The 16,935-nt window shown below is 30.2% G+C and overlaps 1 protein-coding gene and 1 long non-coding RNA gene across 3 annotated transcripts in view; both read right to left on the reverse strand.

Annotated features, from left to right (window-relative positions):
- The window catches only part of LOC107449338 (retinal degeneration A), a 91,953-nt gene that overhangs the window by 61,318 nt on the left and 13,700 nt on the right, over positions 1-16,935 (reverse strand). For both annotated transcript variants that reach the window (XM_087169122.1, XM_087169121.1), the window contains one exon: positions 3,941-4,018. In XM_087169122.1, coding sequence (XP_087025248.1) covers positions 3,941-4,018 — 78 coding nt within the window. The remainder of the gene's footprint in view (positions 1-3,940; positions 4,019-16,935) is intronic.
- On the reverse strand, positions 1,581-3,298 carry LOC147806296 (uncharacterized). The gene is made up of 2 exons (XR_015428557.1): positions 2,741-3,298; positions 1,581-1,726 (listed from the first exon to the last, which is right to left on the reverse strand). It is a non-coding gene; the product is annotated as an uncharacterized LOC147806296 (long non-coding RNA).

Consider the following 16,935-nt stretch of genomic DNA (forward strand, 5'->3'; position numbering starts at 1 on the left):
TCGTTAAGACACTGTTCCCAGCAGATCACCGAAGTCAAGCATCTTTGGCTATGGTCAGTGTGCGGGTGGGTGACCACTTGGATCAGTCTGCGTAGGGACCGAGGGTGTGCGGTATGGGTCCTCGTTAAACTGTGCTACCGCAAAGTGCTCAACTTCGCTCGCAGGTCGTCGGGCTACCGAGGCGGGGGTGCCATCCCCTCCGCAGAGGATCAAAATTGTGATGGCATGTCTTCGGATCATCCTCCGGGATGTTTCCCAGACCGTCGCCAATAGCCCATTGTGCAGCTCTAGTGCGACGTAAATTAACAACAACAGCAGAATTCATTCAACCATGATCAATTTCAGTGTACCGTTAGTCCATAGCGTATGAAAACGCCAATCATTTTACAGGTTTGGTGAAATACTTGCGAGTCCGCATGTGCGTCTAGTGAGCTGGGTTCGGTGAGATTCTTGTTCTCTCATGTTGTATTTTGCAAGATATTCTCAACTTCAGGCTTTATTTTCCACCCTCTGAAATCGAACCGAAAAATCTCTTGATCATTTTTTTAATGGCTAATATAATCAAGAAAACAGTTCTTTGTCAAATTCTAGTTATTTTATCATGATCATGTAAAGTCTGAGAATTATTTTGCATTTTGTCGATTTACCTAGAGCTTTAAAATATTTTTTGAGTGCCTAAAATGTTCTTAAAAGTTGCTTATTTTTTGTTGAAAGATTTGGCTCCGCACCCTGTAAAAGCATAGTTTATTTATATATATTTACTATGTAACATGCTAGCTAGGCAAGTGCGGTATCATTATCTATGTAAACACTAAATCGAATGAGAATAAAAACAAGCTGTCTGATTTAATAGTTTAACAATTCGAAAATTTATAAAAATTTTAATGTGTAGAAAGGACAATTTTATGACTTATACCACTTTATGCAACTGACATTGCTATCTAATCAAGTAAGGCATTTCTTCAAATTTATTTTTTAAGCTTAATTCAAAAACATAGTCCTTTGAAATAGTTCTGTAGAAGAAATGATGGTTTAATGTATGAAATATAAATTTTTGAATTACCTTTCACTCATAAAATATTTATAACATCAAAACTATTAGATCTATCAAATCAATTCTATTTTTTAAATTCAGTCTAAAAAATACATAATAATCAGACTTGTCTATACTACAATGTCTCAGAATTTTATTTTCATCAAATTAATTTACATTACATGAAGGGATCATCAATTTTATTCATTTACGCATTGCATATCAGGAATATCACTTTTATGAAAATTATTTTTTCCACTTTCTCAGTAAAATTGCTTTTTAAATATAAGAGGATTTTCAATGTCATACTTACATTTTATTATTGTAAAATTTATATCATTCATTATTGGTATAAGATAATTTAATTAAAAATTATAGGATTTATTTTGGGACAAATTTATTGTAATATACAGTATATAAATTAAAATTTATTTATAACTATAAAAAAAAAACAATATTTTATTAAGAACATACTTTTAATGTATCATATTATTTTGTTATAACCCTTTACGTGTTTTGTTTTGCATTTTAAATAATACAAGAATCAATTTAAAAAATAAAACATTTATTGTCAAGTGAAACATTTAGAACATTATTCATTTTTATTTCTTATTTTTTAATTTCTTCCATAAAAACAGTATTACATCTCTTTCCTTCTTTACCAGATAAACCTTACAGGATTATACGAAATATCTGAAATAAAAGAAAGAAATCACTTTCATAATAAAATTTTACCAACACATTATTAGAATAAGGAAGATTAAATGCCATTAATTTGAAATCATTTAAGTCCTTAGGTATCCCTTTTAAACTTATTTTAAGTTTGACAGATATTTTGATTATAGTTCTAAGATTATTCTATACACTAATGAAAGATGGCAGGTGTGTTTAGTTTTGTAGTTCTTATGTTTGGATTGAAATTTGTTTCAAGAAAAATAAATTGTATTTATAAACGAAGACTCTTAAAAATGTAAGTATATTGAAAAATTAGTAAGGTACACTTACATACTTACTGTCATTATAGAAAAGCTAAGTATCAAGAGATAAATGTGAAGTATAAATAAAAAGTAAAGTATCATTAGTTAACTTTGAATAATTATAAACAAAATATTATGCAAATCATCATACACAAAAAAAAAAAAAATAGAAGGGATGAATGTAGAAACAGACAAGGAGATTGGGAATTTGCATTTTTAATAATTACTTTTTATATATAATATACTACCTTTCTTGTAATACTTTTCAATAATTACTGGAATATGGGGTAACTTTGTGAGAAACAATTTAAATATTTACCACACATATTTTCTAACTTGTTTTAAAATGAGATTTTCAAAAATTAAAAGAATTCTTAGGGAAGAATAAAATAATTATTTCACTAATAATTATAAAACTTTCAAATAATTGGACACATGCTTTTACAATCAACAGAAACAAAGATAAAAATTTAAAAATAAAGAAATATAATCATTATTATATTTTATGTTATAATACTGAAGCAAAGTTTGGCGAGTTGCTTGGCGAATATTTCAAAGTAAAGCTTTTCGCCAGTATAATTCTTTACATATATAAAAATAGAAATTATTTCTATTTAAAGTAATTTAAACTTTGATCGGAACAAATTATAATAAGTTTTAATTTTATTAGCTTAAAATAAATAAATATTTTAAAAGAAAATTTATCGCAAAAATAATGTACTATACTTACCGATACTAAAATCGTGTGCAGGTTCCTGTTATGGTAGTACATCAACTGCATTGAGATGGTCATCTCATAGTGCGAAAGTATTTTTAATGCTTTCATTTTAAAGGAAATGTTATTATTAAACTAAAAACTTGTTCCGTCTCATCTATAAAAAAATTTCATCCGTTCATCCTCTTCCTAACGTCGCCGCCATTTTTATTTACATTTGTATATGTCATCACATAAAATTGAAACGTCATAAAAAGCAAACGATCTGATTGGTTCATGAAAGAAATTGCCTGAACGGTTGCAGATATTTCGTGCAACCGTAATTTCTATATCACACGAGCGTTTTTTGGAGAAATTTCACTTGCAGTTGCACTTACACTTGCAGTTACACTTGCAGTTGCACATATTTTCTCTCGTGTGATATAGCCATTAGTTTGAATTTAAAATAATTTCGAGTAATGTTATGCCCATTCATTATAAATAAGGACTATATAAAGTGATGCAGGAATTCTCATATTTCATATTTAGTCGTGAATTTCTATGCCGGAATAGTCGTGAATTTCTAATGTATAAAAAGGATTAAAGCGCACAAATGTGAAAAAAATTCCACTCACTCATTATTGAAGCATATTATGTAGCATAAACGGAAATTCGTGTAGTAAAATGTTTGGCGCCTTCTTTGGACTTTTTTTTTTGCGAAATTTGGATTTTTTTTATATCTAATACACTCTTTATAGTTTAAAAAAAATTAAAACTTATTTCAAACAGAGAAGCATTTTTGGACTTAACATAATTTAAAATTCTGATATTTAAGCAAATTTTCAATGAAGTTTAAACTGTACTGCGATCAATACAATACAATTATCTTTCAAGAAAAATGCATTCGAAGTTTATTTTCGTTTTCAATGCAATAAACGCATCAATACTATAGCCCCTTAATTTTCTTGTGCACGCCACTTAAAATAAATTATACTTTTCGAAAAAAATATCACTGGTTGTAATCGAATCTATACGCGAACACTTACGATTTTTTTTTGTTTATTTATTTCTAAATTTACTTGAAATATTTATATTTTTAAGTTATCTTGGAGCTATCTATTTTAAAACAACTAATTAAGGTAAATAAGCCCATCATGCAGGTGATTTGAAGGAAAGATTTTTAAAATGAATAAATAAAAATGAAAACAGCAATATAAATATAATTTCTAAAATTACCTTATCAGTTAGTATACTCTTACAATCTTCGTGAACAATTATCTTACAAGAGGAGCATTTAATTCTAGATCCTCGATCCTGAAAAAAAAACAGTTTTGAATTAAATGAATTACAGAAAAGATAGACTCAAGTAGAAAATGTTCGCTATGTACCAGAGAATTCGTTAAAGTGTTGACATCAAACCAATTTAAATTTTATTTCTGACTTATAATGTTAGAACAACAATATCAACAAATTTAATCTCCAATTTTTTTTATAATTTATTGCCAAAGTTTTATTTAAATCACAGAATGCACCTTTTATGGTCTTGTTCGAAGTTTTGTTTTTCCGAGAAGACTCGCAAATTAGATAAGCATAAATGTGACTAGATGATTGTGGTAAAGCGTTTGACAAACTGTTTCAAGACTTATGTGATCGGGAATTTTCGTCTGAGAACTACTCTTTTTGGTTTTGCTGGTAAATTTGCTTTTTTTTATGAGACTCTCAAATTAGCTAAGTACAAATGAGACTTGATGACGGTGAAAGCATCTGACATATCCTTTCAAACTAATGTGATCAGAAACTTCTGTCTTCGATAAATTTTTTCTTTGGTTTTGCCCGTAAATTTCCCTCTTTTATTATAAAAATAGGTAGGCATGTTATAAAATACGACAAAACTCATGTGATCGTGAACTTCTGTCTAAGAACTGCTCTCTTCGTCAAATGCCTTTTTCGGTCTTTCTCGTAAATTTGCTTCTTTTGATAAGACTCTCAAATAAGTTAACAGCAGATGTGATTTGATGATTGTTTTGAGGCATCTGACATATTCTTTCAAGAATGTGATCGAGAACTTCTGTCTGAGAACTGCTTTCATCGTCAAATGCCTTTTTTGGTCCATCTCGTAAATTGGCTTCTTTTGATGAAACTTTCAAATAAGGCAACCACAAATGTGATTTCATCACTGTTTTGAGGCATCTGACTTACTCTTTCAAGAATGTCGAGAATTTCTGTATGAGAACTGCTTTCATTGTCAAATGTTTTTTTTGGTCCTTCTCGTAAATTAGCTTCTTTTGATGAACCTTTCAAATAAGGCAACCACAAATGTGATTTGATGACTGTTTTGAGGCATCGGACATACTCTTTCAAGAAAGTGATCGAGAACTTGAGAACTGCTTTCTTCGTCAAATGCCTTTTTCGGTTTTTCTCGTAAATTTGCTTCTTTTGATAAGACTTTCAAATAAGGCAAACACAAATGTGATTTGATGACTGTTTTGAGGCATCGGACATACTCTTTCAAGAATGTGATCGAGAACTTGAGAACTGCTTTCTTCGTCAAATGCCTTTTTCGGTTTTTCTCGTAAATTTGCTTCTTTTGATAAGACTTTCAAATAAGGCAAACACAAATGTGATTTGATGACTGTTTTGAGGCATCGGACATACTCTTTCAAGAATGTGATCGAGAACTTGAGAACTGCTTTCTTAGTCAAATGCCTTTTTCGGTTTTTCTCGTAAATTTGCTTCTTTTGATAAGACTTTCAAATAAGGCAAACACAAATGTGATTTGATGACTGTTTTGAGGCATCGGACATACTCTTTCAAGAATGTGATCGAGAACTTGAGAACTGCTTTCTTCGTCAAATGCCTTTTTCGGCTTTTCTCGTAAATCTGCTTCTTTTGATAAGACTTTCAGATAAGGCAAACACAAATGTGATTTGATGACTGTTTTGAGGCATCGGACTTACTCTTTCAAGAATGTGATCGAGAACTTGAGAACTGCTTTCTTCGTCAAATGCCTTTTTCGGTTTTTCTCGTAAATTTGCTTCTTTTGATAAGACTTTCAAATAAGGCAAACACAAATGTGATTTGATGACTGTTTTGAGGCATCGGACTTACTCTTTCAAGAATGTGATCGAGAACTTGAGAACTGCTTTCTTCGTCAAATGCCTTTTTCGGTTTTTCTCGTAAATTTGCTTCTTTTGATAAGACTTTCAAATAAGGCAAACACAAATGTGATTTGATGACTGTTTTGAGGCATCGGACATACTCTTTCAAGAATGTGATCGAGAACTTGAGAACTGCTTTCTTCGTCAAATGCCTTTTTCGGTTTTTCTCGTAAATTTGCTTCTTTTGATAAGACTTTCAAATAAGGAAAACACAAATGTGATTTGATGACTGTTTTGAGGCATCGGACATACTCTTTCAAGAAAGTGATCGAGAACTGCTTTCTTCGTCAAATGTCTTTTTCGGTTTTTCTCGTAAATTTGCTTCTTTTGATAAGACTTTCAAATAAGGCAAACACAAATGTGATTTGATGACTGTTTTGAGGCATCGGACATACTCTTTCAAGAATGTGATCGAGAACTTGAGAACTGCTTTCTTCGTCAAATGCCTTTTTCGGTTTTTCTCGTAAATTTGCTTCTTTTGATAAGACTTTCAAATAAGGCAAACACAAATGTGATTTGATGACTGTTTTGAGGCATCGGACATACTCTTTCAAGAATGTGATCGAGAACTTGAGAACTGCTTTCTTCGTCAAATGCCTTTTTCGGTTTTTCTCGTAAATTTGCTTCTTTTGATAAGACTTTCAAATAAGGCAAACACAAATGTGATTTGATGACTGTTTTGAGGCATCGGACATACTCTTTTAAGAATGTGATCGAGAACTTGAGAACTGCTTTCTTCGTCAAATGCCTTTTTCGGTTTTTCTCGTAAATTTGCTTCTTTTGATAAGACTTTCAAATAAGGCAAACACAAATGTGATTTGATGACTGTTTTGAGGCATCGGACTTACTCTTTCAAGAATGTGATCGAGAACTTGAGAACTGCTTTCTTCGTCAAATGCCTTTTTCGGTTTTTCTCGTAAATTTGCTTCTTTTGATAAGACTTTCAAATAAGGCAAACACAAATGTGATTTGATGACTGTTTTGAGGCATCGGACATACTCTTTCAAGAATGTGATCGAGAACTTGAGAACTGCTTTCTTCGTCAAATGCCTTTTTCGGCTTTTCTCGTAAATTTGCTTCTTTTGATAAGACTTTCAAATAAGGCAACCACAAATGTGATTTGATGACTATTTTGAGGCATCGGACATACTCTTTCAAGAATGTGATTGAGAGCTTCTGTCTGAGAACTGCTTTCATCGTCAAATGCCTTTTTGGGTCCTTTTCGTAAATTATCTTCTTTTGATAAGACTTTCAAATAAGGCAACCACAAATGTGATTTGATGACTGTTTTGAGGTATCTGACGTACTCTTTTAAGAATGTGATCGAGAACTTCTGTCTGAGAACTGTTTTCTTCGACAAATGCCTTTTTCGGTCTTTCTCGTAACTTTGCTTCTTTTGATAAGACTCTCAAATAAGTTAACAACAGATGCGACTTGATGACAATGGTAAAGCATCTGGCATACTCTTTCAAGATTTTGTTTGAAGCAACGCTGTTATTTATAATTTTTTAATTTCAATTGGTCATCAGTTGATACGTGATCTTAGCATTTCTAGATCAGTTGAAAAAATATGTATGTCTATTCAGAGAAGGTACGTTTTTGAGTCTAATTTTGTTTTTTAAAATGTCATCTGCATTTATTAATTAGCAGAGATCACTTCCTCAAACCATTATGATTGAGATCTAGAACATGAAGATCCAATCATTAAATCAAAGTTATTCAGAATGGTCCGCATTTTTCTTTGTGTTTTAAAATTAAAAATGTTTTATTTCAGATATCCCTATATTTTTTTTTTCTTGTATTTATTAACTTAGAATTTTTGTCATCTTATTGAGTTCTCGATTCTATTAGAATATTATTTAAACTTAACAATTTTACTTTGCTGCCATTACAGTATCATAAACCTGAAATAAATAAAAGTCGCAAAGGTACTGTTTTTCTATAAATATTTTTGTATCCCTATATTCAAGTTACTGTACTGTTATTATTACGCTTTTAATTCAAGAGTTTAAAACTAAGAGAATTGTCTTCTTTTATTATTATTATAACGTAATTCTGCGCTACATTTTAAGATAAATTATTAGAAAGGTGTTCTAATTTTATTAACTATTTTATAATTATTATTTTTGAGCAAATAAGATTAATATACAGTTTTAAATTACAGTTCAAGAGATTTGTTAACTGATTTAGAACTAACGATCAGCTTCATTCACACTGAGATGCAAGCAAAAATGGTATTTAATATTTCCACCCGTTTGGTTAGCGAAAATATTAAATTATGGTTGTGAACTCATCAAATTTGTTTGAACAATATAATGTATTAAGAATATAAATGTTATTTTAAAAAAGTGATTACTTAGAAAAATTACTTCTGTTCACCAATTAATCTAAATACTTATAATACTAATAGATAAAATATTTGGGCGTGGGAAGAGGAGGCACAAGCGTAAACAAACAGAATTCTTTTTAGTACGAAAATGAAAAGGGAATAATTTTAGCTTTAGTAGAAAAACTGTTTTCTACCAAGAAATAATAATTGCAAAGCAATCATCGGGGTCGGTGAGCCCCAGCGATCAGGGGGCTTAGCCCCTTAGTAGTATTATAAAATATGACTACTGATACAAATAAATAGCTAAATATTTCCTTTTCAGTTATTAATTGAAATAAATACACAAAACTTTAAAAGAATAAACAACATATTTATACATATTATACGCATTTATTGGCAATCTCACTTCAAAATCTACATTTAAATAAAATATTTAGTTCATGCTAAAAGAAAGAAATGCGTGTTCGTTTAACTGGGAAAGAAAATGTTTTAACTATTTGTTTAAGGTTTTTGTATGGGTGCAGTAATTGAAGGAGCCATGTAAGTTGAGTATAATAGTTACATTCTCATCTATCTTGTAATTAGTTGAACCATCTGATACAGATCTCTTTTCCGAGTTTTTAAAACTACCGTGCTTTAAGATAACGATCGCAGTGCTTAAAATTAATGTTTGTTTGCCGGTGTTTCTAAACATACGATTCAGTAGCATTTGAAAAATATTGTTTTCAATTAAAATTCAGTAAAAGTCATCTACGCTGCGAAGAAAAATCTGGCAAAATTACCGTATTGTATGGCAATGACATTTTTCGTGTTAAAGAAAAACATAATTTTTATAGTAAAATACAAAATAGACGATATTTAAACCATTCATTTGGTAATTTTTCCTTTCATGTGGTAATTCTCAAATTCTGTTTTTCAAAATTATAGTTCTAATTACCAAACGTTTAGTGAAATATACTAAATTGAAAAATAAATTTAACCGAATAATTGGTTTTTATGTGATACTCTTATATAATGCTCCCCAACATTTTCATCCCTTCGGACGGTCAACGTTTGATGATTTTACAGCGGTCGGTGAAGGAGGGGGGAGAGGAGAGTTAATTGTTTATATTTTAGATTGTTTTGATTTAATTGTTAAATAATTTTAATTAAATTGTTTCTAAACGTGTATTCTAAATGAAGTACAACTACATGCACTGTATTGGTGACGTTTCTCAGCTTCCGGTTAACTTCTTGTCTATGGGAAGTTGTATAAACCCGGGAGAAATACACCACAGCAAATAAAATGTTGTTGTTGTTTCTAATGCAACTTGGCACGCGGGCAAGCCTGTTCGGTGAAACCGAGCAAATTTAAGGCAGAGTGTGCGTTTCTTGTTTTTCAGTGACGCCATCTATGGCCAAGAATTCGACTTATGCCCCACCATACGTCACACCCGTTTATAGGGCGGACCCATTCATACATCCATTCATTCATCCACAGATCGTAATTTTGACCTGAATCAGTGAACGATCTATCTCCAATCCAGTACCCCCAGAGGTTTAAAGTTCTTTGGGCACCACGGCATAATTTGATCCACGGACCGATACCGGTCCCGGCGCGGGGGTTGGAAAAAATTACAAAATTTTATCACATTATATATAACCATACTTTATTGTTCATTTTACTAAAATCATTACCAGAGCGTTTCGATAAAAGTTATCGCACCTTTTGGTGTTGCCATAGAACCAGAAACACGGTAAATTTTACCATATTCTGTTAGTTTTGACCGTATTTTTTTCTCAGAATAATAATGAAAAAAGATAATGGAATGTCTTTATTATTTATTAACTTAATCAGTTATAAACTGAATACCTGTTCTTCTTATGTTGTAAAACAAATTGTTAATGAGCGATTCTTAACCAATATGACATTTTATTGCAACTGCCACCTAAATCTATCATGTAATGAAACGAAGATATTTTAACGCTTAATTAATACCATTATTGTTAAATTTTTAGACTGATTTTATAACGGATTTAAACTGGTTATGGTTTTCAGGTGTAATGATTTTACTCTGGTTGATCATGCATATTAAAAAATGCATGTTGAGTTTTTAAATGCAATTTTCTGGAATATCATAAGCTATTCTTCATGTCTTTTTCATGTGTGCATTCATTTAGACATGAGTACCAGCCTTCATGTTTACATTTACTATAAACTGTATCTCTGTCATTTAAAAAACCTGTTGCTTTAGGAGCAAATATAATTTCTCTCCACACCCGAATTAGGCAAGATTAAGTATTTGTATAAATAAAGCAAAAAATTTGTCTGCCAGTGTTATCTTCAAGCATGATTTATTTTCTTTAAAGCTTTAGATCACAATGTTTGACGTAATCATATGTATCAAATCAAATTTTAAAATTCATGCTATATAGATCTCAAAATAGTTCGAATTCAGCAATGAAATTTTTGCACAAATTAAGCAAAAAAAAAATAATAATAATAATTTTAAAAAAATTGATAAATAAAAATATGTTCCTTTAATTTTTTTAAAATTTTTTTTGTATGTATCGAAATTTTGAAAATGAACTTTTTGAAACTAAACAGAAAATGGTCATAGATGGAATTGTTCACTCAAAAAGTTTTCACTAAAATAAATAACCTGTAAAGACAATTATGGGAAGAAACTTTTTTTACAGAAAAAAATTGAGAATTACGTCATACGTCTAGCTAGTGTCTAAATCATTTAGATTCATACTAATATATTTTGTATAATTTGTATTGATAATATATAATCTTCTTTATATATTTTGTATTGAAATTGTTTAAATTATTACTTGTTAGTGAAATAAATTAAAGAATTCTTGCGTCCGACTATTTAACTTCATTAGCAAGTCGAAAAAGTCAAATGTTAGGATGCCTAAGCTCATTACGTAATTATAATGAATCACATAATAAAAATGACTTAAAAACGAATTTTCGCTGATCCCTTGCCATAATGTAGAGGCTCATTCGCTAGCACAAGTGTCGGAAAGAGTAAGAACACGCATTTTTACGAGTACAATTTTTTTTTCTTCTCTCGACTGTTGTCAAAAATGATGATTCGTCAAGCTTCCTAAAAGGTTTGGAATCATTTATCCCCCACGCAAATTATAGGCTAGAATCTGGCAAGAATAAAAAGAAGAACACGTCATCAAATACGGAGAAAGAATACCCTAGAGAATGATTTTTTTCCAGATATTATTGAAAAAATTCTGGGAGATAAAGAGGAATTACTTTCTTTATGAAGAAAAAGGGTTATTGGGAAAAGAACGAGTACTAAATGATTGAAAGAAAAAAATATTCTGGTTTTAATATATGTGTTATACATAAGAACCTATCCTTATAAATAACAATTATGTGAAAATATGTGATATAATTCATTATAATCTATTCATTAGATCAAAAGATATTCAGGGTGCAAGTTTTTTTTATTAATTATTTTTGTGCCCACTAAGTGAGTAAAAAAATAATTAATTTATTTGAAATGATGGGATTTTAAAATCCGAAATCGCAATCGTAATTGTTCAAGGGTAATTAAAAAATTTTAGGTATACTCTAAGAAATCTAAATGAAAAATGATATTTTTACAGGAAAAAAAAAATTTCCGAACACCCAACTGGTGCCAAAGATCTCTTCTCGCTTTCCCTCTATGTTGGTGAATATGAAAAACAAACATGTAACTTTTTCACTTCTCGATAGATGGCAGCACTACATTCTTTCACCTCATTCTGTGGTTCGCCTTAGTTCTCAAACACCTTCACGGCCTAAATAATTCGATTATTTTTACTAGCATGATTTTTATGAGTGGTCAGTGGCTAGGAAAAAAAATACGGTCAGACTTGTGCTTTTATGATCAAGATAACTTTACTAGCCAAATGTATTTTTACGGTCAGTCACTTTAACGCTTTTGGCCGGTCACTGATTGTAATCTAGAGGTGGAATTTAGAGTATAACTATGATGCCACAATAGGCATTACATATTTCCTAGCTTTTAATTTTTTTTAATTACTTAAACTTATATTTTAATCATTACTAATCGAATTGTATTTAAATTAAATCAATTTGCTAATTTTTATAAAAAGCGAACATAAAATATTTTGGTACTTTGTGATTATCCCGTCGACCATTTTCTCCAAACCCGATATTATTGCCAAACCTAAAAACTATCGCCAAAGGATTTGGCGAGCGATGGCAGGTCGACGGGATAATCCCAAAGAGGAATGAGGTACGTTGGGATTATCCTGTTGACCAAACCCGATATTATTGCCAAAGAATTACCCGATATCAGTCTTTTCTTATCGATCAATGTAAAGGCCATCTTTTTATTTCAATAGATACTACTGATGTAGGTTCATTAAATCACTGCCTCGCCTAACCGAAAACAAAAATCTATTTATAACTCTTTATTATTAATTTCTTACCACATATATGTTTCAGTTACATGGTTATACTAATTCTCACAGTCTTGTTGGCGATTCGTTATCGCCAAAGTATTTTCAATCCTAATATTGATTATAAGGGATTGGCTTTATTTTGACTATGTTATCTTTCGATAATTCGCCAGCCTTGGATATCCTCTCCATGCTCCTAGCTGTCCGTTGGGAACAAACTCATTCACTTCCAATTTCAAATTTGTGCAACTGGGGGGGGGGGGTGCTCTTTCGGGCCTCCTAGTCCCAACCGTTTGAAAATAAAAAACAATTTCCTATGTAGAGAATGTTATCTTGATCCCTTTAAGGGATTTCTTTTCTTTATTATTTTTATATTTTAAGTATGGTCATTTTTGACAAACTAATATTTGCTTAATAAATCAAATTTTTACTTTCGGATAATTATCGATTTATTACATCCAAATTAAGACGTATATGTAACAGCAAAAGGTCAAAGATGATACTACTACTGAAATATTAGTAATGGCGATCAATGCCATCATAATAACTGGAACTAATTTTTATTAAGTTTTATGAAACAATGTATAAAATGTATTTTTTTACATGTTCAGAATTTATAAATCTCGAAATTTGAGTTCTATATTATGGAATCATTTTTATAGATTTAAATGAAGAAAATGAAATTTGAATCGGCCTTATAAACAATCAGTTTCCGGAGTATTAGTATTTCGAAAATTTAATATTTTTTTGAAAAATCATTACATTTAGAGAGTAATAAGTATAATAAAAGTCATATGTTTTATTTTTGGTTGGGTCTCCGTGTAAAAATTAATAAATTATTATTAGTAACTATAAGTTATAAGTAGACTTACTTAAAATCTTTAGAATTTTATTCATAGTTATTTTTTTAATGTCTTAAAAGATTTTTGAAAAAAATATTGTGTAAGATTTTTTTTTGCATTTAACGAGTAACATTTAGAGAGTAATAAGTATAATAAGAGTCATACGTTTTATTTTTAGTTGGGTCTCCGTGTAAATATTAATAAATTATTAATGGTAACTATAAGTTATAAGTAGACTTACTTAAAATCTTTAGAATTTTATTCATAGTAATTTTTTATTGCCTTTAAAGATTTTTTAAAAAAATATTGTTTATGATTTTTATTTTTTGCATTTAACGAAAAAGATTTTTGACCAAAAAATGTTAAAAAAAAAAAAAAAACTAAGTTTTGTTTTTATTGACAAAAAATTTATTTTTACTAATTTTTCTGATTTTGTTTATGCATATTAATGTTCGTTTGAAAGCATTTATTTTTAAGTAGACAGATTTTTTTTTTAAAGTTTCATCACAAATAAAAGTAACTATACTACCTTATTATTAGTCATTACTTACTTTAACTGATTTGAGCTATTTGTAACTTGGTATCTATTTATCAGTTTCACCTAGGAGAATACTTTTTTTTTCAGCAAAAATTTTTTTCTTTTTCTTTTGACTCTTTCCTCTTATTCTTTTTCGTGCATTCATTTTGTTTATTTGATTCTCATTTTAAGACCAAATGTTTTTTAAGTTGATGAATCTTCATCATCACGTTTTGCCGACAAAAGTAAAAACTAAATACAAGGTTACTCTGATGCTTGGAAATAGTTCCAACTCTTTAAAAAGCAAGATAGACAAAAAGTTCGTCAATTCAGACTTTTTTTTTCTCCCTGTTTATTTATTTTAAACGGGGAAAGTTTGGCGGAGTAATGAATTTTTTCCAAGCCACTATTTCCGAAGAAAACAAACTTTCCCCAGTTTATCAGTTCGTTACATAGTAGACTTAAAATCTCGCATAAGCAGTATTTACGTTAATGCGTTGTAAATTCCAGTGGATTTTTTCAGCAATAAATACGATTTTAAGAATGCTACCTTCTTTAGGAACTGAAATTAAAAAATTCTTCCCTGCAATATTTATGCTAATGCGTTGTAAATTCCAGTGAATTTTTTCAGCAATATATACGATTTTAAGAATGCTACCTTCGTTAGGAAGAACTAAAATTAAAAAATTTTTCCGTGCAATATTTATGCTAATGTGTTGTAAATTTTAGTGGATTTTTTCAGCAATAAATACGATTTTAAAAAAGGTACCTTCGTTAGGAAGAACTAAAATTAAAAAATTTTTCCGTGCAATATTTATGCTAATGTGTTGTAAATTTTAGTGGATTTTTTCAGCAATAAATACGATTTTAAAAATGCTACCTTCGTTAGGAACTGAAATTAAAAGATTCTTCCCTGCAATATTTATGCTAATACGTTGTAAATTCCAGTGAATTTTTTCAGCAATAAATATGATTTTACAATGCTACCTTTGTTAGGAACTGAAATTACAAAATTCTTCCCTGCAATATTTATGCTAATGCGTTGTAAATTTCAGCAATAACTATGCTTTTAGGATCGATGGGAACTGGAATTAAAAAGTTCTTCCCTGCAATACTTATGCTAACGCTTTGCAAGTTCTAGTGGATTTTTTCAGCAATAACTATGCTTTTAAGAATGTTAACTTCGTTAGGAACTGGAAATAAAAAATTCTTCCCCGCAATACTTATACTAATGCGCTTTAAATTCCAGGGAATTTTTTTAGCAATAAATATGATTTCAAGAATGTTAACTTCGCTAGGAACTGGAATAAAAATATTCTCACCTGTAATACTTATGCTAATGCGTTGTAAATTACAGGGGATTTTTTCAGTAATAACTATGCTCTTAAAAATGTTAACTTTGTAAGGAACTGGATTTAAAAAAGGCTTCCCAGCAATACTTAGGTTAATGCGTTGTAAATTCCAGTGGATTTTTTCAGCAATAAATACGATTTTAAGAATGCTAACTTCGTCAGGAAATGAAATTAAAAAAAAAAATTTCCCTGCAATATTTATGCTAATGCGTTGTAAATTTCAGCGGAATTTTTCAGCAATAGCTATGCTTCTAAGATCGTTGGGAACTGGAATTTAAAAATTCTTCCCTCCAATACTTATGCTAACGCTTTGCAAGTTCTAGTGGATTTTCTCAGCATGCTTTTAAGAATGTTAACTTCGTTAGGAACTGAAAATGAGAATTTTTTCCCTGCAGTACTTATGCTAATGCGTTTTAAATTACAGGGAATTCTTTCAGCAATAAGTATGATTTCAAGAATGTTAACTTCGCTAGGAACTGGAATAAAAATATTCTCACCTGTAATACTTATGCTAATGCGTTGTAAATTACAGGGGATTTTTTCAGTAATAACTATGCTCTTAAAAATGTTAACTTTGTAAGGAACTGGATTTAAAAAAGGCTTCCCAGCAATACTTAGGTTAATGCGTTGTAAATTCCAGTGGATTTTTTCAGCAATAAATACGATTTTAAGAATGCTAACTTCGTCAGGAAATGAAATTAAAAAAAAAAATTTCCCTGCAATATTTATGCTAATGCGTTGTAAATTTCAGCGGAATTTTTCAGCAATAGCTATGCTTCTAAGATCGTTGGGAACTGGAATTTAAAAATTCTTCCCTCCAATACTTATGCTAACGCTTTGCAAGTTCTAGTGGATTTTTTCAGCAATAACTATGCTTTTAAGAATGTTAACTTCGTTAGGAACTGGAAATAAAAAATTCTTCCCCGCAATACTTATACTAATGCGCTTTAAATTCCAGGGAATTTTTTTAGCAATAAATATGATTTCAAGAATGTTAACTTCGCTAGGAACTGGAATAAAAATATTCTCACCTGTAATACTTATGCTAATGCGTTGTAAATTACAGGGGATTTTTTCAGTAATAACTATGCTCTTAAAAATGTTAACTTTGTAAGGAACTGGATTTAAAAAAGGCTTCCCAGCAATACTTAGGTTAATGCGTTGTAAATTCCAGTGGATTTTTTCAGCAATAAATACGATTTTAAGAATGCTAACTTCGTCAGGAAATGAAATTAAAAAAAAAAATTTCCCTGCAATATTTATGCTAATGCGTTGTAAATTTCAGCGGAATTTTTCAGCAATAGCTATGCTTCTAAGATCGTTGGGAACTGGAATTTAAAAATTCTTCCCTCCAATACTTATGCTAACGCTTTGCAAGTTCTAGTGGATTTTCTCAGCATGCTTTTAAGAATGTTAACTTCGTTAGGAACTGAAAATGAGAATTTTTTCCCTGCAGTACTTATGCTAATGCGTTTTAAATTACAGGGAATTCTTTCAGCAATAAGTATGATTTCAAGAATGTTAACTTCGCTAGGAACTGGAATAAAAATATTCTCACCTGTAATACTTATGCTAATGCGTTGTAAATTACAGGGGATTTTTTCAGTAATAACTATGCTC

The sequence above is a fragment of the Parasteatoda tepidariorum genome, chromosome 8 (assembly GCF_982258835.1).
Source record: "Parasteatoda tepidariorum strain Cologne lab strain chromosome 8, Ptep-v5.0, whole genome shotgun sequence".
Lineage (NCBI taxonomy): Eukaryota > Metazoa > Arthropoda > Arachnida > Araneae > Theridiidae > Parasteatoda > Parasteatoda tepidariorum.